The sequence below is a fragment of the Fusarium solani genome, assembly GCF_023522795.1.
Source record: "Fusarium solani strain SB1 chromosome Unknown bctg00000014, whole genome shotgun sequence".
NCBI classification, from domain to species: Eukaryota; Fungi; Ascomycota; class Sordariomycetes; order Hypocreales; family Nectriaceae; genus Fusarium; species Fusarium solani.
Window position 1 is genome coordinate 391,261 of NW_027072141.1, and position 23,996 is coordinate 415,256.

At 53.7% G+C, this 23,996-nt stretch overlaps 9 protein-coding genes across 9 annotated transcripts; 5 read left to right on the plus strand and 4 right to left on the minus strand.

Moving 5' to 3' along the window:
- Nucleotides 1-266: 266 nt before the first annotated feature.
- Nucleotides 267-6,661, minus strand: MRS44_017604 (uncharacterized protein; the record flags this gene model as incomplete). Its single annotated transcript, XM_065615513.1, has 3 exons — nucleotides 267-2,757; nucleotides 2,825-3,894; nucleotides 3,980-6,661. The coding sequence occupies 3 exons, from the start codon at nucleotides 6,659-6,661 to the stop codon at nucleotides 267-269; spliced, it is 6,243 nt and encodes a 2,080-aa protein (XP_065471585.1).
- A 707-nt stretch (nucleotides 6,662-7,368) lies between these two features.
- MRS44_017605 (uncharacterized protein) lies at nucleotides 7,369-8,802 on the plus strand (the record flags this gene model as incomplete). Its single annotated transcript, XM_065615514.1, has 2 exons — nucleotides 7,369-7,835; nucleotides 7,890-8,802. The coding sequence occupies 2 exons, from the start codon at nucleotides 7,369-7,371 to the stop codon at nucleotides 8,800-8,802; spliced, it is 1,380 nt and encodes a 459-aa protein (XP_065471586.1).
- A 1,001-nt stretch (nucleotides 8,803-9,803) lies between these two features.
- Nucleotides 9,804-14,996, plus strand: MRS44_017606 (uncharacterized protein; the record flags this gene model as incomplete). Its single annotated transcript, XM_065615515.1, has 3 exons — nucleotides 9,804-9,815; nucleotides 9,943-14,857; nucleotides 14,911-14,996. 3 exons carry the CDS (start codon nucleotides 9,804-9,806, stop codon nucleotides 14,994-14,996), a joined length of 5,013 nt encoding a protein of 1,670 aa, XP_065471587.1.
- A 709-nt stretch (nucleotides 14,997-15,705) lies between these two features.
- On the minus strand, nucleotides 15,706-16,029 carry MRS44_017607 (uncharacterized protein; the record flags this gene model as incomplete). Its single annotated transcript, XM_065615516.1, has 1 exon — nucleotides 15,706-16,029. The coding sequence occupies one exon, from the start codon at nucleotides 16,027-16,029 to the stop codon at nucleotides 15,706-15,708; it is 324 nt and encodes a 107-aa protein (XP_065471588.1).
- Nucleotides 16,030-16,095: 66 nt separating this feature from the next.
- Nucleotides 16,096-18,181, plus strand: MRS44_017608 (uncharacterized protein; the record flags this gene model as incomplete). The annotated part of the gene is made up of 3 exons (XM_065615517.1): nucleotides 16,096-16,644; nucleotides 16,693-17,016; nucleotides 17,450-18,181. 3 exons carry the CDS (start codon nucleotides 16,096-16,098, stop codon nucleotides 18,179-18,181), a joined length of 1,605 nt encoding a protein of 534 aa, XP_065471589.1.
- Nucleotides 18,182-18,806: 625 nt separating this feature from the next.
- On the plus strand, nucleotides 18,807-19,070 carry MRS44_017609 (uncharacterized protein; the record flags this gene model as incomplete). Its single annotated transcript, XM_065615518.1, has 1 exon — nucleotides 18,807-19,070. One exon carries the CDS (start codon nucleotides 18,807-18,809, stop codon nucleotides 19,068-19,070), a length of 264 nt encoding a protein of 87 aa, XP_065471590.1.
- A 714-nt stretch (nucleotides 19,071-19,784) lies between these two features.
- MRS44_017610 (uncharacterized protein) lies at nucleotides 19,785-20,811 on the plus strand (the record flags this gene model as incomplete). Its single annotated transcript, XM_065615519.1, has 2 exons — nucleotides 19,785-20,663; nucleotides 20,713-20,811. The coding sequence occupies 2 exons, from the start codon at nucleotides 19,785-19,787 to the stop codon at nucleotides 20,809-20,811; spliced, it is 978 nt and encodes a 325-aa protein (XP_065471591.1).
- A 483-nt stretch (nucleotides 20,812-21,294) lies between these two features.
- On the minus strand, nucleotides 21,295-21,585 carry MRS44_017611 (uncharacterized protein; the record flags this gene model as incomplete). Its single annotated transcript, XM_065615520.1, has 1 exon — nucleotides 21,295-21,585. One exon carries the CDS (start codon nucleotides 21,583-21,585, stop codon nucleotides 21,295-21,297), a length of 291 nt encoding a protein of 96 aa, XP_065471592.1.
- A 33-nt stretch (nucleotides 21,586-21,618) lies between these two features.
- On the minus strand, nucleotides 21,619-23,020 carry MRS44_017612 (uncharacterized protein; the record flags this gene model as incomplete). The annotated part of the gene is made up of 2 exons (XM_065615521.1): nucleotides 21,619-22,707; nucleotides 22,757-23,020. 2 exons carry the CDS (start codon nucleotides 23,018-23,020, stop codon nucleotides 21,619-21,621), a joined length of 1,353 nt encoding a protein of 450 aa, XP_065471593.1.
- Nucleotides 23,021-23,996: the final 976 nt, after the last annotated feature.

Consider the following 23,996-nt stretch of genomic DNA (forward strand, 5'->3'; position numbering starts at 1 on the left):
CCCTATTGGCCAAGTCTCTTCATCCACCCACCCAGAGCCGACCACTTAAAACCGCGCCCTCTTCTCAACACGTGCAGCAACCGACTAGTAAAACAGGCTCTTGTTGCAAGCTTCGTACCGAAAGGCTACTCAGCGCAAGGGAGCCGCCAACTCGCCCACCACGCCCAGCTTCCAACTTCCAACTTCCCCCGGCGGACGTGCGCCTTCCCCTGTGCCTTGAGGAACGAAAGGTCTATGCCCCGCCTCCGATGCCAAAAGAACCCCTCTCATTGGTCGGTTTCCTCGCCTCTCATTGGTTCCGTTTGGTCGTCGCGTGACGGGGGAAAATCGTCATCCAGCCACCGCAGAGCCTCCTGAACAGTCTTGTTGCTCAATTCCTCCAGTCTGGCCTCTGCCACGGTCATCTCGTGGGGAACCCGGTTGCCCACCAGATCTCGTTCCCGCACCTTGGAGATGAGCATGATGCCGTCCAGCGACCGGCACCGCGACAGCTGCACGTACAGGCTGTACGGATCGCATTGCGCGGGGACTATGTGTCCGTCGACATTTGTCGTCCTCATCCCCCGCAGCTCCAGCGCTACGCGCTCCAGCGTTCTGCTCTGCACCTTGTAGTCTGTGCAGGCGAAGGCCGCCGTACAAGGCAAACCTTTCCGACTGACGTCGTTCTGCTGCCACGGCCGCTTTCGCTGGCATTGGATGCTGACGCTCATGGGTATCAACAGGACCGTGCCGGGCGGCATTCCGACGAAGTGGAAGTTCTTTGTCGCCTCCGACGCCAATATTATCCCCGCCGGCGGCCCGAAGTGGACCATCGTATCGGCCGAGATCCGATGGCCCGGGTGCGCCTTGTCGAGGATGACGTCAAGCGCCGTGTAACTGGCCCCATTGACAAGCTTCAAGCCCTGATGGGTATTGTGGTTCACGACGACGGGCATCCCTGGCACGAACATGAGGACGCCTGGTACTGGTACCGTGCTGTCGTCGCCCTGGTTCAGCATCATGGTGGCTGCTTCCTCGGTCGGCAGACCGTCCTTCCACTTATGCTCGGATATGAAGATGCGCATCATCGACCGCTGCTGGATCTGGAACGACAAGGTTGCCTCCATGTTCAGGTTCCACCGATTCCTGTTCAGCGGCGTCACCACGGTGATGCCTGTTTCCCACGGGATCCGCCTGCCTTCCCGGTAGCATCTCGAGTTGAGGAGGTCCAAATCGGTGCGGTCCTGCACGCCCGATCGGATCCGCTTTAGCAGTCTCTGCAATTCCTCATCTCCGGAGGCGCGTACTTGTTCGTCCAGCATGACGACCGTCGTGAACTTCTTCCACAACGCGTGCGCCTTGTCATGCTGGTGCCGCTGCTCGGCTTTGAACGAGTTGTCTTCGTCCCACGAGACGGCCACGCTCGGCAGCAGGATCGACCTCTCTTGTACCGGACGGAACTGGTGGAAGTCTCCGCAGAAGAGGACGATGGGGATCCCGCCAAAGTCCTGCTGCGATCCGCGGAGCCGGCAGAGCTGCTCGTTCGCCGCGTGTAGCGTCCGCGCTCCCAGCATGCTCACCTCGTCGATCACTAGCACGTCTTTCTCCTGCCAGGCCATACGAGACTGGCCATGGACAAATCGTTCGGCCTGTTTTGGCAGTCGCACCCCGTCGAGATCCTTGGCCGTGTTCGCGCCCCCCGCCGCTTGGTCCTTGGTGAACCCGCAGGCGGAGTGGATCGTGATGCCGTTGATCTGCGCTGCGGCAGTCCCCGACGTCGCCGTTATCAGCAGACGGTTCGAAATACCTTTTGATGCGAAGAGCTCGACGAGTGCTTCGATGACTCGTGACTTGCCGGTTCCACCTTCTCCTCCAACAAATTCGCAGAGCTGACCGACATCGTCTCTGCCGCTACATTGTATCGAATCGAGCTGGCGGCATATGATCAGGAAGGCGATTGTCTGCCTCTTGTTCAATGTGAACCGCGCTGCCACAGCCTTACCTGCCTCAAGGAAGGACGTTGATGCACCAAAGTCGACTTCCATGCGCGGACCTGCCTCTCCTGCCTCGCCTGCCGTCTCTTCCAAGTCGACTGCCGTCATTTGGACGTCGTCCTCTCCGAAACCAGTGAGCACACTTCGCACCGCCGCACTGTGGTCAGTTTTATCCGCCGCGGCCATATTTTGTATGCCCTGGATCATTCGCTCCCTCTCTCTGGAGGCACGGATCTGCTGCGACTTGATGGCCTTGACCTGATCCTGCGGTGGTATAACGGTCCCCGAAAATCTCCCTTCTGGTATGCTTATCCGTCTTTCTCCCCGTTCGGGCATTACGGTGGCCTGGAGCTCAGCGGTCGAGCTCAGTGCTGACTGCTGGAAGCGACACAGCTGCTCCATTGTTGCTATGAGCTCCGGCGAGCCGGCAGTGATTTGGTTGGCGCCCACTGCACTTCTCACGACGTCAATCAGACGCGTTGCGTCACCGATGCTGTCAGACTGGTAAACCGATGCGACCTCTTCACCACCAGCCTCGCCTTCTCCTTCCTCACCGGCACGTGCGGCCGTGAAGTCAGCGTCACCGGCTGAGGCTGCCCATTGCCTGGCGTCGCGTTTCGCGTCTTCGGCCGACCGTCGGAGTAGTTGCACATTATCGACGAGGCATGATATTCTCGGAGGAAGTGCCTCTCGAGCCCGCGCCCAAATGCTGTTGATCTCGTCCGTTTCTCGGCACAGAAAAGACTCCCATGGCACAAATAGCGCAAGGTGCTGGACGGCTGCTCTTCAGCATGGAGGTTAGCCTCTTCAACACGACCTTTTAACACTCTGTCGGCGGCGGGCAGACCCACCTTCGATAGCACGACTCTTCGTCATCCTGGTCGAAATCCTTGCTCAGGTAGCCATCAAGGCAGACGCTGGCGTGCTTTCCCGGCCGTCTCAGCACCTGCAACCAGCCTCTTCCAGACTCCCACTCGCTCTCGAATGGCACCTCTCCCCAAGCGGCAGCGATCTCATCTTTACTGACTCGTTTGAGTCTGACGAGCGACACGTAGTCATATAGACACAGGCTTCGCAAAACGTCTCCCCGGTGCTGGTATGCCTCAGCATAGCTAATCCTCTCACCTGCTTCTTCCACAACTATCGACTCGTCCACAGAATTGTCTGCAGCCTCTGCCCCGCTCTCTTTCCGGAGGTGTCGCCATCGTCGGAAGACGTGCCAGTAGAGCAGAGAGACATTTAGGAACGTCCAATCGCTGCTGTTGGTGAACTCGGTCGGGTATCCCAGAAGGTGGGCGATGACTTCGACCTGCGATAGAGATCGCTCCGTGAATATGCGGTTCGCCACCCTCATCAAGAACTGCCGCGTCCTGTTCCCCTTGACGGCGTCATCGGTAGCACCTTCTCCCCCGTTCCCCCATCGGTTGGCCGTCCCTTCACCCGTTGATGCGGCCAAGAGCTCTGCCGCGGCGGCCACACGCTTCCACACCGGATCCTCCACTTTCGTCGCGTAATTTGTGACATAATAAATGAGGGCCATGGTCTTCCGCTGCGTCGCTATGAAGGAGATGTCGTGGTTGTGGCGAAGCCCCACGGCCATGGCCTTGTTCCACCGATTCACCATGCTATGCCTCCTTCGAATTTGCAACACGCCGTCTGCCGTGAAGGCAGTCCTTTCGACTAGTCTCCATGGCGCCTGGAATCGACAAATGCTACGCTTCTTTCCTCCTCCTCTGCCCCTGCTCAAGGAGTACTTGACACAAGTTGGGCTATGAGTATGGATCTGTGTCGCACCGGCACAGAAATTCGCTTCCTCGTCAAATGCGGCCGAAAATTGCTCCCTGTTGTCAAGCAGGGAGGAAATGTCCGATGCCACCGACCGTTCCGCTTGGAGGGTGCAATACCCTTCCTGGTCCAAGTCCTACCTCATAGGTATGTCAGCTTTGGCCCCCGCCTCGACCGCTGCATCTTCTTCAATGACATGCCTAGTTAGGGCCATACTGTACCTCGGAGAAGACACTATCTATGTATTGGACGATACGTTCACGGTACGTTGCTTGGTCTTCGCCGTCGATATCGGCAATCATCGAACTCAAGTGCGTGTTCCCATGCAACCAAAGCAAACCGTGGACATGAAGCGCCCCTCGTTCGTTGGTCTCGACAGCACCAAAATAGTCGATGATGCGCCCGAATACCGACTCCTCTCCCACTTTGACATAATGCTCAAAGAACAACGTCATCTCCCGGTGGAAGAAGATGGCCGAGCTCATGGGGTCGGAAATGGCCAGCCGCAGGCGTTTGTACGACATGCCAAGGCTCTTCAGGAAAGCCTCGGCCGCGTCAGGCTCGCTGGTGCGGTATGCTGCAAGTCGCAGCTTTACCGGGTTCGTAATATCATTTGGATTGAGCGTGAACCAGATCGCCGGCACGCCATGCCGAAGAACAAGCGACTGTATCTTCCGCCGCATACTCAAGCGATTTTCTCTGGACATAGGCTGGCGGAAGCCGTACAAGGAAAGACTTCTCAAAAGCTCCTTCACACCCTCGTCACTCGTTTTTCCTGAGTTCTCCAACTCGATCCTTGCCGCTGCTAACCTGTCTGCCGAGAGCGACCGTACAATGCGCTCTATCTTGCGGAAATCTTTCCTCCTTACGCTCAACATGCTGACGCGACGGTTCCTCGACCGTACACTCATGTTGAATACAAGGAATGCAAAGATGTGATGCGTCGCAAATCGGCCACCATGGCGCTGGAGCGTGATGTCGGCCCACGTTCGCAGACTCATGTTACGGGACGAGACGAGGTCTTGTGCCGCCGCCTCTGCTCCGCCCATATCGACACCTCTTCCCACGCTTAGGGCGGCTTCTTCCACCAACCGTGGCCCCCCGACCCCAAACGGCAGTAGCGTGGGAAACGTCTTCGCGAAGAACGAGGCATCGAATGTGTCGGCGAATTCGTCGCCCCGAGAAACGTGAATATATGGCTCACGTCCGTCGGCGGGCCCTGTCCGTGTCTCCGTCGATTCCACTCGTGTTGTCGGGCCCGCTTTGCCTCCCCCGACAACCGTATCCCCGTTCACGGCATTGCAGGCAAACAAGAGCTTCTCCACATCGGGTACATCTGGCGGCCCGTCCAGAGCAAACATACCCGATAAAGTGACTTCATTGATCGATTTTCCCAATTGACCAGACTCGGCCTCGCTCCGGTGGCCACCTTCGTCTTCGGTCAGCCCCGGCCCTTGGGCCTCGCCACTGGGTATATCTTCTCCTCGGTTAAGACGAGCGAGGATCTCCTCGATCTCCAACGATCCCTCGTCGTCCATGCCACGCTCCGTTGGCGGAACAACTTGCGCCGTTCGCGTTTTTTCCCATGCCGTTGGCTCATTCCGTTCCATGCGATCGTACACCAGCGGCGGCACCCCATGCGGCGGCGCGCCCCAGCTCTCCATCTCCGCCGCGTCAATCTCGATCTCGGCGTAATGCGGGTTGTTCTTCTTCAGCCAGACGAGCGCCCTCTCAACGACTCGTCGCCTCACCGACAATAAACCTGACAGGTCGCTTGGTGCTGGCTTCTCCGCACCCTGCCACGAGACATGGATCTCTTCCATCACTTGGACGAGCGGGTGGGGAAGCACTTTTGTGGCCAGCTCCTGCACATTGTTGGGGAACACCGTGATGTGGCCCTTGATGTGCTTCGGATACCGGGCACTCTGCTTCTGGCTACTCGCAATGCTGTACCTTGTGACGAACCCGTAACATGAGTTCAGCGCGATCAGCTTCTCCTCAACCGGCGTGAGGCCCTTCAGCTCCTCGGGAAACATATGTTCACACCCAATACGACTGTGAAGCTGGGCCGCAGGCGACAGAACACCCCGCCTCAAGCAACGAGCGCACTCGGCACATGCCGAGAAGGTCTCGCCCACGGGAAAGCAGCTCCGACATGAAAATGGCGAACGGTTGTCCTTCTTGACGCAGCTCGACATCCATTGGTCCCATGTCACCTCTCTCAACTCCTTTTTCGTGCGCTTACGATAGCACAGCATGCAAGTCCGTATTGGCAAAGTGTCCACATCGTGGAACTCCTTGTAGAAGGCTCGGACGGTCGACACCTTTCTCTCATGTGGTATCGGCGTACACCACGCCTGCTTGTTGGAAAGACTCTCCTTCACAGCGAATTCGTCCTCCAAGAAGCGCAGAACGCTCGCCAGGTCTTCGGCCTGCAACTCTCGTCTTCTCTGCTTTCGGGTTCCAGCTCGGATTTGTTTCCTCGGAGGCTCGTCTCGGCTGGTGTCTGGTCTTGCTTTCGGCCGCCGATACCGTCCTCGACGTCTCTTGGGCAAAACCCGTGCAATTGCTGCTGCTAGCTCGCTTCGTCTAATGTCTTCAGATACTGATTGATTGGGCTGGATAATCCGGACCGTGGGTGCCTCATTCCGAGAAAAAAGCGGCGGATCGCCAACCGCCGCCCTACCGCGCCGCTCATCATCTCCATCCCGCCTCTCCTTGGGCAAAATGTGTCCATGAAAGAGCGGAGGATCGGGATCCGCGGCCTCCGGTGCACCACGTTCTCTCGGCAACGAGGGCCTTTGAAACTGACTCGGTGGCTGATGCTGCGCGGAACCTCCGGTAGCTGACAACGAGCAGGCTCCCACATGGCCAACCGCTTCATGCTGCTGCCTTCTCGACATCGATGACTCCAGGCGGATGGTAGATCACGAGGCTTCCGCGTCGGACTCTCTTTAGTTGCACGATTTCGCTTCTCGACGATGATGATTATGCTCCTTAATCCTTAATACGGCATTGCTTCCTGCAGTATCCGAGCGGTCCGTTAATAGTCCCCTTAACCACCTACAACCCTTCCTGTATGCCTACAACCCAGACTCTTGCTCAACTGCCGACGTTGCCCTTTGTGCCGCCGCAACTCCCATCCTTCAAGTCGGTGCCACACTCAAGCTGAAACCGTTGCTACCCCGATAGCAGCTGATTCCATGTCGGCACTTCGCCTCCATTCGCAAGCTTCACAGAAAAAGACACTACTCCATCCCCTACAGTCACATCTCATTTCTGACATTTGACTTACATCACTTTCGATGACGTCTCTGCTTCCAGATCGACCTTGCTCATGATCCAAACCCCGCATTCTTCATCTATTTGAAACCTGAAGCTTTCCCGGACCGTTGTCTGGGCTCTGATCTGCCGAACCCCGCACCCCAGATACTGCGGCCCGCGAGAACTACCACTGCGTCTACCTGTATCCATATAGAAACCAAGCCATCGTCACCTCTCTCACTTCCTATTCTGCCGTTCCCTACCGCGGTATCTACCGTCCTATTGCCTCCAACGTTCGTCTCGGGTATTCTTGGCTCGTTTCCGACAGCCACTGCTCCAGTGTATTATGCCTCCTCCCGCTCCCTTCCCCAATAGCCCCTCGAACCCGCGCAAACCTCTCGAGAGCCAGACAAACGCGGGCAGTGATATGTCCGTGATGCTTTTCGTCCAGCCAGACTGCCCGTCCAAGTTTGCCTATCAGGACCAGCATCGCATTAACGGGCTCAACGCAGAGGCATTGGCGAGGGTCTTCCTACCTGCCCCACCCTGGATTCTGACCCCCGAGTATGCGCAACTTCGGTCGGACCCCGACAACCCCTCCGCCTGCATCTTCTTCAGCACCAACCTTTCCATCTACAATAAACAAGTCGTTGCATCAGAATGGACCGAGCAATGGTTCTTCATGAACGGCCGTGTTCACCCGTACGCCTTGACCTGGGAGATTGAACAGCGAGATGGTCCAGAGTCAGATACTGGCGCCATCACACAATACACCATTCCGGCTCTTATCATCCGTGATCAGGGCTACCAGCCGTAAGCATGCTGCATACAACTGACCTTGGCCTCCCGCCCTGACTCGAGCTAAAGCATTCTCCCCCGAAACTTTGCCTCCGTAGACCACTTCCCCGCTGTCCCTCCCGTTGTCGCGTTCACTGGCCCTGTTGTCGGTTCCGGCCGCACATTGCTACGAAAGGAGTCTATTCCAGGACTCGACGGCGTCCAGTTGAAGTGCTGTGGCTTCGTCCAACTTTCTACGTTCATTGCTCCTGGAAAGCCCGACAAGACTCCCTTCAAAGGCTTCCATCCATTCCAGGTCTTTGTCATCTTCCCCATCCACGCCAATCCTTGGGCAGCCCTGTGCAAGAAAATGGTCGAGAGACAGGACACCCAGTTCCAGACCAACGCGCTTTTCACTTGCACGGGCAAAGTTGTCGGCCTGCTCGACCACAACATCATGGTGCACCCGCCCGGCTTTGACCGCGACTACGTTTTCATCGTCGTGCCAGATACCTGGACCTTTCTCGACAGGGCCACGTCCAAGTCGGCTTCCGCAGCCCTATCACTCTCTACCCCACCGAAGCAACCGTCCTCCGGCCCTATGGCCTTTGGGGATGCGAAAGCTATGTTTGCCTCGCCACCAAAACCAACAGTTCACCGATCTCCTCCTATCCCGTCCACTCCTCCCACGTCTGCTTCGCTCGAACCGACTACACCACCGGCCAAGCGAACAAACTCTAACTGCGGCCAGACCCCTACGAAGAAACGACGTCTGTCCCCGGCCTCTTCTAGCACCATTCCATCTTCTCAGAGCAAGGAGCCTGTTGGATCCCCCGCGATTTCGGTTTTCTCACAAGATGAACTTGATGTATCGGAGGCAGATATTGCCACTACCTGTCGTCCAGATGCGCCTGCGTCCGATTCAATCACAGCGTTCTCGCCTGATCCGCCCCGACCACATCGCAACCGTCATCCCCCAAAGAAATATCAGGAACTTGTCTAAGAACCTATTGGAAAAATCCCCTTACCCTAGCAACAATTAGTCACTTCATACAGCAACAAATTGACTGAGATAGCTGTTGTCCATCCAGCAGTGGCGACCATCAATATCCCTCCTCGCCCACATTACCCATCCTTGGGCATGCAGACCTTGTGAATTTTCCAATCCGGCCTTTGATGCTCCTTCCCCACAATAGCCCACGGCCCGGCATCGCCCACACATCTTGATGCCTTCCGTCTTTTCCCACACATACCTTACAGAGCATGTTTTCCATCATTTGTATGCTAGATGCATGATTCTGCAGATGCAAGATTGCGTCTCCATTGCATGACGTTTTCACTCTTTTGCATTTTCATGACCCCTCACTTCCTACACCACCTCGAGGACGCTGCCGGGATTACCCCTGAGAGGGTTCAGGTCTCCCCGCGTGTATATTTATGGCCAACACCACTCAAAACCAAGATTCGCATTTGCCTTTTTTCCGTTTCCAACATATCTCATCTCAATTGCCGAGCAAACTGCCACAGCCATCTTCGTTCCTCAAGGCCTTTGCGCAACCCGTGGTCGGGTTGCCTCTCCTGTTACTCAGTCAGAAAGAATCGAGCATAAAACCTCCTCTGATTGGCTAATTGGCCTGGCCTGTAATCAACTCGTGCACGAATTGGTCCGCTGATAACGCCACCAAATGAAGGCCGCACAAACCCCTGAGAGTTGACCAGGTAATAACTAGCTAGCTTGGCAAGCTCTCCAAGAGCTTTCAGGTTCTTCTTTTCTTCAATGCAATCCTTACATTAACCTACGTGGCGGCTGCTTCTCTTTGCCGTCGAATCTATCAAACCCATCAGGTTGCTAACGGTATCTAGGGTCACATATTACCCCCTGCAGCGGGCCTACCTCTCAATAGTCCCCGGTTACCCTGCCTCCGGGAAGCAGTGCAGTTTCCTCCCTGATCATTCAGACCTGATCTAACTACCTCAAAGACAACCACTCTATCGAGCTCTATCATGGTACTGGACGTAAGTCGTCACGAAGATTCCCTGCCCGAGCGATATCCAGCAGTCTAGGTGGGTAAGAGGTGGATATATATACGGCCAGATGGAGGACGATATACCCCAGGCAGTTCGAAACTGCCGTACCTGCCAGCAAGTCCTGCCTGAAGTTGAATTTCGAAGCGTCAAGGACCCTACGAAGTTTACAGGAGAGTGTGCTAGCTGTAGGGCACGCCGAAGGGAACGGGAAGCCGGATCCCGAGCCGCCGTTGCCGCCATACGGAATATCGCCTTGAGACTATCGCCACGCAGAGCCACGAAAAGGACCGGTTCTCTAGCTAACCTGACGCCTCCAAGGCGGACTGCGCCAACGCCTGCGTCTGTGCACGGCTTACAACCTCCTGCCACACCTGCTTTATTCCGTCGCTTGGCGCCCGCACTCCAGGGACTGCCTAGACCTCTGCTGGGGCCATCGACCCCAAGCGCGGTAGAGGGACCTTTCCCTATCACTCCTACCCTTAGCCTGCCAACAGTAGTTCTGGGCACGCCGATTCCTCAAACGCCAATCCCTCAAGGCACTCTTCCAACGGCTCCTGTTGTGCTAGGCACGCCTATACCACAGGAATCGCTCCCTACCACACCTTCATCACTGCCACAGGGTCATTGCCGCGGCCGCTATACACGTCAAGCCACCTTTAGCCCACGGCCACGGCCAGAGCCTCAAGAGCGACAGTTTGATCAGATAGTTGATCCACCATTTACAGGAGACCTTAACTTGCCTGCCCTTAGTGAGAAGGATCAGGCGCTTGTGCGGGAGTTCTATACTGCCCTGAATGACGACAAGATGCTTAGTTGCATTCGCTGCCAGGAGCGTTGGTTCGATATGAACCAAAATAGCACGAAAATCTGCAGCCGCTGCATTAGTCGGGACAGGAAAAGAGCGCCTAACGAGCCCTACTTCTTTAGCGCTGCGAATAACCTTGACTTCGGGGAAGTCCCCGGGAATCTGCCTGACCTAACAATGGTTGAGGAAATGCTGATTGCAAGGGTTCACGTGCACGTGAAGGTCCTACAGGTACGTGGCGCTCAATATAAATACCGCGGCCACGTTGTCCACTTCCTTCGCAATGTTGGTAGACTATTTGAAGAGCTCCCAGTCCTACCTGAAGAGCTAGATATCGTACTCCTGCGGCCTCCTAATATGGAAGGCGACCCTCATTTCCAGCAGCAGTTCGCTCGCGATTTCCGGGTACGCCGCTCATGCCTGCTGGCCTGGCTGCATTACCTACAGCACCATCACCCAGGCTATCGCGATATCGTCGTGAGGCAGGATCGTTTGCAGCGGCTTCCTCTTGACGGCAGCATAGTTGCTTCCATTGCTAGCCAAGTGGCTGACATACCTGACGGCGAGGTCCCCCAAGGTCCCGTTGAGGAGGCTGTAGAAGAGGATCCTAGCGATGCAGACGCATCAGCGATCCCGAATTTGCAGGTTACCGAAACCGAATTAAACGCCTTGCAATCCCGATTCCTTCATGGTACCCCTGACCCCGAGCGTATGACTGATCTTGAGCATATGCCGCCTAGCGCGCAGGCTCAACACCAGATGCCACTACCTTCCATTCGCAGGACTCCTATTAACGAATTCAACCGTTCCCAGCCGCTATTAACGCTCGCGTTCCCTACTCTCTATCCTGACGGCAAGGCGGACTTCGTGGAGCCTCGCCTACGGAGCATCACGTACCAGGACTACCTTGCCCATGCGATGAGATGGCAAGACGGACGTTTTGCCCGCCATAAGACGTGGCCTTTCGTCGCCCTCAATACGCTGTTACGTGCGCAGGTCAGAAAGCGAAGCAACTACTTAGTCAAGCAACACGAAGGCCGCCGTCAACCCCTTACGCGCGCTGACATAGAGGAAGCGATGGCTAAGCCTGACGAGCCAGAGGCTCAGGCCCTGATCCAGTCGATCACGCGCCAAGCCGCCGTAATCAGGGGCACCCGTCCATATTGGTATAAGCAAAGGAAGGAATTGGAGGCATATGCCTATAATCTAGGCAGGCCTGGCCTTTTCGTTACAGCAAGTGCGGCTGATTACCACTGGGAGTCCCTATATCGTCATATGCCTCGATTCCAAGAGTGGAAAGCAGCTCCTGAGGCGGCGCGGATGGCTCTGTCCCGGCAATTACTGCGAGACAACGCCCACATTGCCGCTTATCACTTCCATAAGCGTTATACGCTCTTCAGGACTATTGTCCTGAAGCAGAAGTTTAACCTAACGGACTTTTGGGGTCGCTACGAGTGGCAGGGCAGGGGTTCCAGTCACCACCACGGCCTATATTGGTTAAATGGCCACCCTGACTTAGATCCTGATGATGGTCAGTCCCGAGAGCAATTCGCCCGAATCTGGGGATATCACGTATCTGCTGTTAACCCAGAGCCTCAGCGGGTACAGGCGCCTGGGGAAGGGAATCCCCTGACCAGTAATCTATTGGGGCATGCCCTTACAGTTCAGTTCCTATCAATGGTAGTCAACCGCGTGCAACGCCACCGCTGCAACAACTACTGTATGCAGCTCAACAAGCATACCAAGCAGGTAGAGTGCCGCTTTGGATTTCCTCACGGGCAGCGCCTACTAGCCTCCCTTGAAAAGGTTCCTCATTCTAAGCACTGGAGCTTCAGGGGCGAGCGGAACGATAGCCAGATTAACCACTACAACCGCTTGCTTACCGTTGCGTGGCTAGCCAATACAGATGTCTCGCCCTGCACGAGCCTACAGCAGGTGATCGATTACGCAGCCAAATACTGCTCCAAGTCGGAAAAGAAGAGCGAGTCTTTTGCTCAGATTGGGAAGGCCCTGATGCCCCGGGTCAAGGACCACAACCCCCTGGTTTCCTTCACGTCAAAGCTCCTAAATCAGCTAGTTTCTGAGCGGGATTACTCAAAACAGGAGGTTAGCCACTTGCTCCTCGGCCTGCCGTTACAGGAGGGCTCACGAACCTGTCTATACGTTGACTGCCGTAATCCTGACATGCATTCCCGCTCCCTACGGATCGATGACGATGAGGTTGACGAGGCCCCCAACGTCTACGAAAAGTACTGTCGACGCCCAGAGGCCCTAGAGGACCTGACCTACGTTTCCTTTCTCAAATACTGGAATTTCCTCTCTAGGAACCCTTCCATGTGGAAGCAATGGCAGCCAAGCAATGTTAACGGCAGGCCTCGTGTATTGGTCTACTTTCCTCGCTATCAGGCTGATCCAGAAGTTCAACAGTGGCCAGATTACTGCCGTGTAAAGCTAACATTGAACCATCCACATCGCCGGCTTGATGAGCTCCTCACATTTGACGGCCAGCGTTTTAGTTCTCACGCCAAGGCCTTCTCCTATTGTTGGCAGCACCACAGTCATGGTGATGACCATTACGGCCGGCCAAAAGAGGCTCGATTACAACCTCAAGAGGATCAGTACGAGACTCTGCCTGTGGAGGAGGAATTTGATGACGAAGACTGGATCCGCCTCGCCGCCCTTTTACCTGACAACCCCCTTACCCAGGAAGGTTTTGACCTACTTGGCCACCGCGATATCGACGTCAATTACGACTGGACACGGCATGTGGGCACTTATCCGGAATTTCGAGACAGCTACTGGAAAGACCTTATCGCTAGCCACCCTATAGCCAACGATGTGGAGGTTCTTGGCCCTCACTGGCGTGACCAGCTTAACCCACAACAACGGCTCGTGTACGACACCTTCATGGGCCACTTCCAGGCGCAAAATCCTGCTCAAATCCTTCTCCACGTTGACGGTGGTGGTGGTACAGGCAAGTCCTTCCTTATCAAGGTGCTTTCCTCCCATCTTCAGGCGGCTGCCCTACCGAATCCTAGCCCTATTTGCCGCGTAGCGCCAACAGGCGTTGCGAGTAACCAGATACAGGGCAGCACCATACATTCGTTGCTACGTCTCCCAGTAGGTGGTGCTTTTACCGACCTTCCCCCAGCCGACGCAGCCGCCCTTCAGTCCCGTCTACGGCACGTCAAGTACCTCGTTATCGATGAAAAGAGCATGCTAGGGCTTGAGCAGCTGGCGCGGATCGATTCCCGACTGCGGCAGGCCTTTCCACAGCGTAGATTCGAGTTCTTTGGTGGTGTGAGCGTCTTGCTTGTAGGCGATTTCTTCCAGTTGCCACCAGTCCGGCAAAAGCCCCTGTATTCGACTAGCACCAGCCTGACTTCGTTGGAAAGGAGAGGGCAAGTGGCCTACCGGTTATTTGACCGCACCGTCTTCCTGACCACGGTACAGCGCCAGGCTGGTGATGATCAGGCCCCGTTCCGTCAGGCCTTGCAAGAGCTGCGTGAAGTTAAGTTATCTATACCGTCCTGGAACCTCCTTAGCAATCGGGTACAAGCCAAGCTAACGCAGAGCGAGGTTGACAGATTCAGGGCCGCTTTGCGGGTGTATTCTACAAAAGCCCGCGTCAACGAATACAATTACGAGCATATGGTACACCTCAACTCCCCAGCAATACAGGTGGAGGCAAAGAATCAGGGCAGCGGCGCGGGGCAGGCGCCAAGCGACAACGCTGGCAATCTATCCAACAAGTTCCCTGTTGCTAAGGGCGCCAGGGTAATGCTCACGACTAATCTATGGCAGCCAGCTGGCCTAGTTAACGGTGCCCAGGGTACTGTATACGATATCGCCTGGAATGCAGGCGCCAACCCATGGGAAGACCCCCCAGCCGTTATTATGGTGGATTTCGATAGCTACGATGGACCGCCGTATCTAACAACCAACGAGGGCAGGAAAATCGTACCCATCCTTCCCGTCACACGGGATTTCCTAGTGGGCAACGAGACCTGCGCTCGCACGCAGTTTCCCCTGATCGTGGCATTTGCCATCACTGTTCACAAGTGCCAGAGCTTAACGAAGGATCAGATAGTTACTGACCTCGCTACACGCGACTTCCAGGCCGGTATTAGTTATGTTGCTGTCTCACGAGTTACCTCGCTGCAAGGCCTGCTCCTTGAGGCGCCTTTCGACCGTCAGAGCCTCTATAACCACACGCCCACGGAAGGTTTATACGACTGCGTTTACTACGTACTGCGTTTGTGGCTAACTATAAGACAGGGATGAAGATACGCCTTGCTGACCAACAACGCCGTCAGGCTCAACAGCTGACCAATCCGCCGTATCCACCACGCTACATTGACTAAACGATGTGTTGCTATAAGCTACAGGGAAAGGGGAGGTTTGATAGACGGTATATAGTTAGATTGGGCCTGTCAGGAAGCGTGAGAGTGAACCCTGACTATCAGTCAACTTCTTTGCGACAGGTTTGAAGCGGTTTAACAGCTGGTTACCCGCCGCAAGAGAAAGGAGGGTTCTAGGGGGTCCTTCCAGGAGAGTTGAATTGCAGATATACGATATTTACCCTTCGGGCTGGATATTCAGCCGTTAAGTCTCTTGCCTTGGTAACTTAACGGGTGTTCGAAGTATTTTCAATCAATTCAATTCAATTCTGGCCAAATTGCAGTTGATTGATGCGGCTCTGCGGAGGAGCAGATTGATATTGATTACTATTGATCAATTTAGGGGTCTATTGACATTGATTGCAATTGATTGACAAATATTACTAACCAGAAGCCTTCAGCGCTGATTGCCCATCAGTTACCAAGCGTGGTGATATATGCTACGGCGGAGCCGACCTACCACCACTTTAACAAATCTATCACCCCCCCGCCTGTCCCAATCCGCAAGGCACAAAGACGCCCCAATTATATCGCCTCCCAATCTCGCACGGTTCGCCGGCGTCAGGAGTCCCGTAAGGCTGAAAATTCGTTCCGGTTCATCCGACATACAAGGTATTGATAGGATATCAAGAGCCATCTGTGAGAGATGAGGCCACACTCTACGCTTGCTAATCTAGTACGTGATTGGATCTGTACAAGCCAAATCCTCTGGATCATCTGTCCGTGCAAGATAGTGGTCGTATTCATCCCGCTCTTCTTCCAGCTGGGCCGCAAGACATGTTAGATTATCAAGGAAGTCGTTGAGGCCCGATGCCACCACAATTCTGCGGCGCTCCGGAGGTCGCTCTGGTTGAATGGGAATAACACGATGCTTGTACTCAGCTTCCCATAGCTGTCTGACGTCGCGCCCAGCCTTGTCACGCCAGTCTGGCCTGTCGTTCCAGAACTTGTCAACGAAGCTCCACTTCATGCGAGGATGTAGCACAACAGCTGCCATGCTGCGCAGCCTCGACCGCCGCCGCCGCCTTCGCCGATATCATCCAATCAACGCTCATTACTCGCCATGTTTGCATCTATCCCTACACCTGATAGTCTTCGGCAGGTTTTCAGTCGGCAGGCATATAATGAAGCTGTTATAGGACTGCTCACACAGCGGAGAGCTCTTTTTTCAACTGTTGAATGGAACGAGTTGAAGGATCTCGCTTTGGCATGCAATCCGACCATCGGTGATCAATTAATCACGTCCAGACGCCAGGCCATGCGTCACATTGCGGAAAATCACGTATTCTATAGAGATCAGATCAAAGACAAACTAGCAATCGCGTCTTCACCTATTCACATCTCCACCGATCTCTGGACATCGCCACATCGTCATGCTCTACTGGCTGTTTGTGCTCAATGGGTTGATCAGGATTATGAGCTGCAGAAGGCACTTCTAGGACTACCGGAATGTCGCGGCAACCACTCTGGAGAGCGGCAAGCTAATCTCATTATGAATATTCTCGAGACCTTCGGAATCATGTCAAAACTCGGCTATCACACCGGGGATAACGCTACGTCAAACGACACATGTCTGGAGTCCATAGCACGTCGATTAAAAGAGAATCTTAATGTAAGTTGGCGGCCGTTTTTGGTGGACTAATCTAATGATGAGCGGTAGGTCGACTATGACCCCAAAAAACGCCGCATCCGCTGCATCGGCCACATCATCAATCTCTCCCTTCAAGCCTTCCTTCTCGGGTCATCGAATGAAGCCTTCAACGCCGCACTTGATGCCGCATCTGAAGCCACTAGTGAAGACCTGTTAATTCGCTTCCCTCAGGCCCTCGCCACCAGAAGACGCAGAGGGCGTAGACGTCTCTCGAGATCGGACGTTGATGAGGACTATCTAGGCATTGAGGGCATACCTGCGCTACGTAAACTGCACGGTCTGGCTGTTTGGACACGCTGCTCATCGCTTAATAGCCAGCTGTGGGACGATGAAGTCGGTTTGCGACTAGGGATCGATACTGAGACGCGATGGTCTTCGTGGTATCATGTCCTCGATAAGCTTTTCAAAAAGAAGGCGTATATCGTTCAATTCATGCATGAACACGAGCAGATCCTCGGAGACAATCGATTGACGGCGGCTGATTGAGATATGCTTCAGAACGCGTGCCTATTTCTCCAACCCTTTGATGGGGCCACATTGTGCGCTGAGGGCAATAAAGCATCTCTTTCACAGTCATTATTTCTAATGGACTGCCTTCTTTCTCATTATGAAAACGAGAAAGCGAGTCATTCATTGCGAGGTAGCGAGGACATCTCAGCGTTAATCCCACATCTGAGAAATCTCTCGCATACGTGGTGCGGCCGGGACCCGTGCGGACATCTCATCGCTGGTCTCAACAGCTAAGATAGATGCTAATACGATATAGCGGCACTACAGCGCACCCGAGACACGCGATGAACGCATGCTACATGTCATCGATATGGGCTGGTTCATTATGGATAAATACTATACCATGACCGAGGACGTTCCCGTTTATTCCGCCGCCCTCCTTCTCGACCCTTCGAAACGAGATGCCTACATTAAGCAGAACTGGGCGGATGAGTGGCACGACAACGCAATTGGCGGAGCACAAGCGATTTGGGAGGAAGAATACAATATTGGGCTCCCTACTAAGCCTCCGGCCGCTCCGAGCGCTGTCGCGGACATTGTGGAACACGAGAGTAATAAACTAGCTCAGTTCGCGAGGATTACGAAGGTAAAGACCGCCGTGTTGCGTTCTGAGGATGATTTCATGACCTTTATTACCGCCCAGCCGATAGAGATCGATTCCACGCCGCTTCAATGGTGGTGCGCATCTGAGCAGTGGAGAATATATCCACGACTTAGCCGCATGGCCATCGCGATACTCTCCATCCCACCAGAGTCATCCGAGCCAGAGAGAGCCTTCTCTGGGGCCTGCAGTACATGCTCATGGGATAGGCTGCGGATTAAATGTGCAAACATTGAGAGGATAGAGTGTATAGGCAGTTGGCTGCGCGAAGGTCATCTCATACCTACATCCCGCGGTGGATTTGGGTTACCGATGATGGTTTCCGAATTAAAAGATGATCTTACTGATTCTGATGACAATTTAGAAGACAGAGAGGATATTGATTGATATAGAATAGAGCCGTTAAATTAATTGTTTGATTTCATCGCCGCATTGGCTTACTATCGTGTTCCTTATCCTGTTATCCGGCTATCTTATCCTGTTATCCTGTAATCTGTATTTTTTCTTATCTTGTTCTGTTTAACATGTTAAGGGATTTCTTAACCAGTGCTGGATAGCCACGCGCGTTGTTTCATACTGTTTCATATGAAACTGAAACAGTCCCTGGACCCGGTTTCATATGAAACTGTAACTCCCCAGTTTCATATGTTTCAGTCGGTTTCATATGTTTCATATACCGGTACGCCCGATGAGTCCCAAATATCTTAGTACCTAACCAAGAAAATTTCGCAAACCAAATGCCTTCAACGCAGTTAGAAACTTGCTAATAGTAAATATGTGTCGCATATCACCACTACGTTCGTGCGACTGGATGTGAAACGCGGCCCGTACTTTGGAGTCGTGTCTCCGGTTTCACATCCGGCTTGTCGCATCAAGGACTCCAATCCTAACGACATGAGCTTAAATAGCTATGCCCGAACACATGGCTGTTCAATTTCATTTGTTCTTTAGATAATTCTCATCAGTTGACTGGTGCCATCACTGATCCCTATGGAATTAATTGTCCGACAACATGTCATCAGCTTCGCCCGCTCCCTTGTTATCGGAGCCTTCTGATGAGCTCTTGGGGCCTGCTTCGCCTGGTTCTCCCGTTCCCGCGAAGCGCACATTGGATCGCTCTCCCTCTGATCGGGCTGGCAAGCGCGCCAAAGGCCGTACGAACAAAAGCACTTGGAACGAGGCGCGTGGCCCTTATGAAGAGAGGGGAGAAAGCTCGCGATACCTCATACCACGAAATTTAGTACTACAAGCACTGCGACTCCACGAAAAAGCCTAATTCGGTAACGACGAACCTAAGTCGAGCCCGCAAGCACCTGCGGGACTTTCATGGCATCCGGGTGATAGAGCATATGGAAAGGTCGGATCTAAAGAAGCAGCAACATGGCACCATTACGGACTTATTCGGAAGGCAGGAGGAACGTCAGGCCAATCGAGACCTTAATGAGGAAAAATATTTGGCAAACGCTATTAATATTCCTACATTCGAGGAAGCACTCGCCAGGCTTCTTGCGGTTCGCAATATCGCCCACACATTCATCGAGTACCCTGAGTTTCATGCTGTTATACTCTCCTGCAACTATATGGCCGGGGACGTCCTCCTACGTAGCTGCAGAACGGTGCCGAAGCTTCTTAAAAAGACTTTCGCTCAACATAAACAAGGCCTCGTTAAGAAGCTTCATAATTCTCTCTTATCTATGGTCCACTTCACTATTGATATGTGGACCTCATCGGAACAGAAGGCGGCATACCAGGCAATCGTGGTCCATTTTCGTAGATGCGGAGACGAGAGGAGTCGCTCAAGCGTTATTGTCACTGCGCGAGTTCAAAGGAAGCCACAACGGGAAATTGCAAGCCAAGGCTTTCCTGGAGGTTGTCGAAGAGTACGGCCTCAGAGGAAAGGCTAGCTACTTTACGATGGATAACCACGACGCTAACGACACTATGCTTGACGATATCGCAAAAGAGATTACTACGCTACAGTGGCCACATTATGAACCTCATCGTTCAAGCCTTCCTCTTTCGGAGTAAAGCAAAGAAGATTCAGGAGGATGAGCAAGAGGGGATTGATGAGGCGTATGAGCGGCTGTGCACGCTATCCGAAAAAGAAGAAGGGGGCATTATTACGAAGGCACAAGCTACCGAGGAATGGCGGGAGTTTAGTGTTCTGGGGAAACTCCACAACTTGTGCATATATTCAAGGAGCTCTACCAGCATTTACAACGACTTCAAGGCCGAGATTGGCAGGGCCTTGCCGAGGGATAATGACACACCTTGGAATTCATGGTTTCGCCTCATTGACGTGGCAGTTGAGAAGCGGGCAAAGTTCATGGATTGGATTCAAGAAAATCATGCCAAAATCGAGAAAGATGCACTGGACCACAACGACTGGAACGAACTCGGAGATATTCATGCGTTCTTACAAGTATTCCACCAGATCTCGGTACGCCAAGGCCGGGAGAATACACTCGATGAAGTTCTCTCCCATATGGATTTCCTCCATCATCACTTCACGCGGACTAAAAACCGGGCTTTTAGTGGCCCACGCTTCTACGCGCGCTTTCACGTGGCTTGGCTAAAGTTCGAGAAGTATTACCAGCTTACCGAACAAGCCCCCGTGTACGTGGTCGGTATTCTCCTCCACCCAGCACTCCGAAAGAGCTATCTGAGTGAGCAGTGGAAGAGAAACCCAGCCTGGGTCAGCAATGCCGTGAAGGCTGTAAGGAAGATCTGGTCCACAGAGTACAAGAGCTACCAGCTCCCAGATAAACAACAGGAGAAAGGGCAAGAACTCGATGAGTTTGATCGCTGGAGGCAGAAGGTGTACAGCACAGCGAGTGAGGTGAAGGATGAATTCGACCGCTTTATTTATGTAAGTAATTTGAAGCCTTTAATGGCCCGGATTTGACGATACTTCGCAGGGCTCACAGGTTGGGATTGGACAACAAACGGCCTTACAGTGGTGGCTTGAACCGACCCAGCGAGAGAATTTTCCCCCTCCTCTGCCGTATGGCTATTGACATACCGGTATTCTGTATCCCCTCCATGTCTACGGAAGCAGAGCGAATCTTCTCAGGCGCAAGACGGCAGGTTACATGGGATAGAAGTAGCATGTCTGCCAAAATGGTAGAGGCATTTGAGTGCATTAAAAGTTGGATAAGTGTTCCAAAGGGAAAAAGCAGGCCGCTTCTTGCAGGGGTGTTTAGGGAAGCGGAGGATATCGACGCGGCTGTAAGGATACTCCAAGAAGATATAGAGATGAATAAGGGGGCAGAAAGTGATGGTGAGCCTAGGGAATTGGTAGTATAGGTAGGCAGACAATGCCAAACATCTTTGGGGTACTTGGAGATAAGGCGTATATCGACGCCGAGCTTGTCAAAAAATTGGACTGCAACCGGATATTGTTTCGTATGAAACTGAAACCGGTTCATATGAAACTGAAACTATACTGACGCCCGGTTTCATGAAGCTGAAACTCCCCCAGTTTCAGTTTCATAGCGTGGCTATCCAGCACTGCTCGTGCCTGCTTCGGCAAAGTCTCCCCAAAGGCCCTCTTTGGCCCGTATCTGGATAGTATCTCCCAACCCCGGCCCTTGCTCAAGTTTGATTGCATCCCTGGTAGCAAGCACTAGACACTCAAAGAACATTTTGGTTGCCTCGGCCTTCGTGGTTTGTTGTTCGGGGACCAGGTCTTGGAAAATGACAGAGCTTCTCGCCCGAACGTCAGAACTGATCGCAGCCTCGGGACCGAACTGATTTTGCAAAATGTAGGCGACATCTTCGGTGGTTTCCATTGGGGGCCGCTCGATTGGGAGGAAGGGGGCCGCTCAGTGGGACTGGGCTCCAAGGCTGGGAGGAAGAGGACTGGGCTCCAAGGCTGGAATCTCAATCATGGTTTCTTCGGCGGCCATGCTCGGCTCAACAAGGCCCTCCGCTCCAAGCTCAAATGTTGGCTCCTCGACAATTTCCAGCCGTGGGGACTTGGGGACTCTAGGCTCTGGTTCAACTTCAGCAACTCGGGCTGGACGCTTCCGTGCCAGTTGTCTTGCTTCCTGAATGGCATCAAAAGAGAGGATTCCTCGCAACTCGGGAGCCCACCCAGAGCTTCGTCCTTCCATCATAATAGAGGATACAAAGCCACCGGATGTCTGCATATCTACCAAGGCGGCCAGAAACGGGTCTCGAGGGATGAATCTTGTGGGTCTGATGATGCTTTCGTGGCTTGTCTGCTGCTCCTGGATTTGGCGGCTTGAGAGAGTAATCTCTTCATCCGGTACCAGAATCCTCCGTCTCCTAACACGTTGCTCAGGTCGTCGCGATATAGCGCGTTCCTCTTCGGGCTCACGAAGTTCGGGCAGGCGGAGTGAGGGAATCTCTGTCTCAATCTGCCGAACAACCTCTTCGCTGATCTCGGACAAGGGGGATTCGGGGATTCGAGCGCCACTGATATCCGCTGGATGGAACTCAAACTCTTCAACCCCTATCGGGAGTTCAAGTCCTTCTTCAAAGGATGGCTCAATCGCAACGCCCTCTTTTTCAGGTGGCCTTGGTTCCAGCTCGCTCACCATTTCTTCCTCAAATGGGCGAGGAGCTGGCGCTTCTCGGCCAATCTCGATACCAAAATCAAGCTCGAGATCCAAGCCCTCCATGGGCACCGCAGCTTCCTCATACATGCCGGGGTACCGACTCGGGCTCAAATCCTCTGGCAAGGAAATGTCGCGGAGGCTGACGCGGGGCTTGCGGCTGATCGGGGCCACCCCAACATCCCCTATCTGAGACAGAAGCCAGTTCGCGTCGGGGGGAGGAGCCAGCTCAAAGCCGTTGTAAGGTATCACCTCGTTGGGAAGTCTGAGTGCTTCGGGGTCGGGGTGTTGAAGACTGAGGGGCAGATCACGGTCTATGCTTGGTAGGAAGGTCTAGAAATGTCAATGCATGTAATTAAATGGATCAAGAGGTCTTACATACTATCTGCATCGTCATCCAGGTGTCGTCACAGTCATCCAGCAAGTATCGTGTCTTGCGCTGGTAGATCCGGACAGCTCCAAGCAGAAGCTGACTGCTCAGTCGAAGAGCCATAGGTGCCTGGCTCGGTGTGGTGATGAGTGCTATGCTATCGGTGATATTCGACTGGAGCACATGCTTTTTCGAAACCTTGCGTTGGAGGTTGGCGGAAAGCCAGATGCGAGCAAGCGGCCCGCTCTTCTGGAGCAGAGTCTCGGAGTAGAACATGATGCGTTGTTGGGCAACGACGCAAGGCAGAGGAAGCCACAAGGCAGAGGGGGTAGTTTCGTGTCAAGGTTATGCTGGTGACTGAAGAAAAGGCGACCAGGGAAGAGGAATATGCTTGCAAGATAAGGGAGGAGAAGCGAAGAGGAGAGATACGGCCTGGGCCTTGAAAAAAAAAAAAAAAAAAAACACGACGCGGAGGAGACATTCTGTGTCAATGGTACAAGCAAAGGTGACATTCGTTGAGTGTAATTGACGTCAAAGAGCATACTCGAATCGCTGGATGGTAATTTCCGGGTCTGTAATAAGCACAGATGAAAGGTTACATTTGACGAGGGAGGGTGTCAAGTGGGAACTGGTTGCCAAGGAAACGGTATCAAGATGCGAAAAACACAGCATTGACATGATTAACACATGACGAATGGGGTTGAATACGCTTTACAGCTATGCCCAATACTCTGTCTCTGTGGGGGGTAATTCCGAATGCCTAGGGTTAGGGTTACAGCGTGTACTTTTGAGCTATGCGCTCGCCACAGCCTGGGATAAAAGGAGGGCGGAGAGGAGAGGCCGACATAATTTTCTTGCTGGGAGGAGCCGCTAACTGTGATTCGAGCAAGCAAGAGGCGGTGGGCCAAAACGCGAAGAGCGAGCAATAGCCAGCGGCGTGACATTTGGGGATCGATCCATGGTTAGTCCATACCTGCTGCAGCTTGTAGTGTACTGCACGGATGTCATCAGGATCCTTCATGAGATGAATTCGCCGCAAGCTGCACGGTCCATGCAAGCCCAGTCGGCTCTGATTGGCCCGTGACCCCGGCTTCGACGTTGGAGTTGCCCAATGTGAAACGGGGCGGGAGATTAACTAATGGCGAGAAAGGACAGATGACTGGCCGACTATCCATGAGCTACCTGGAAGTAGCAGGCAACTGCGTGCCTCTAGAACTGTCTAACGTACATGATAAGCGAGTCGATCAAACAA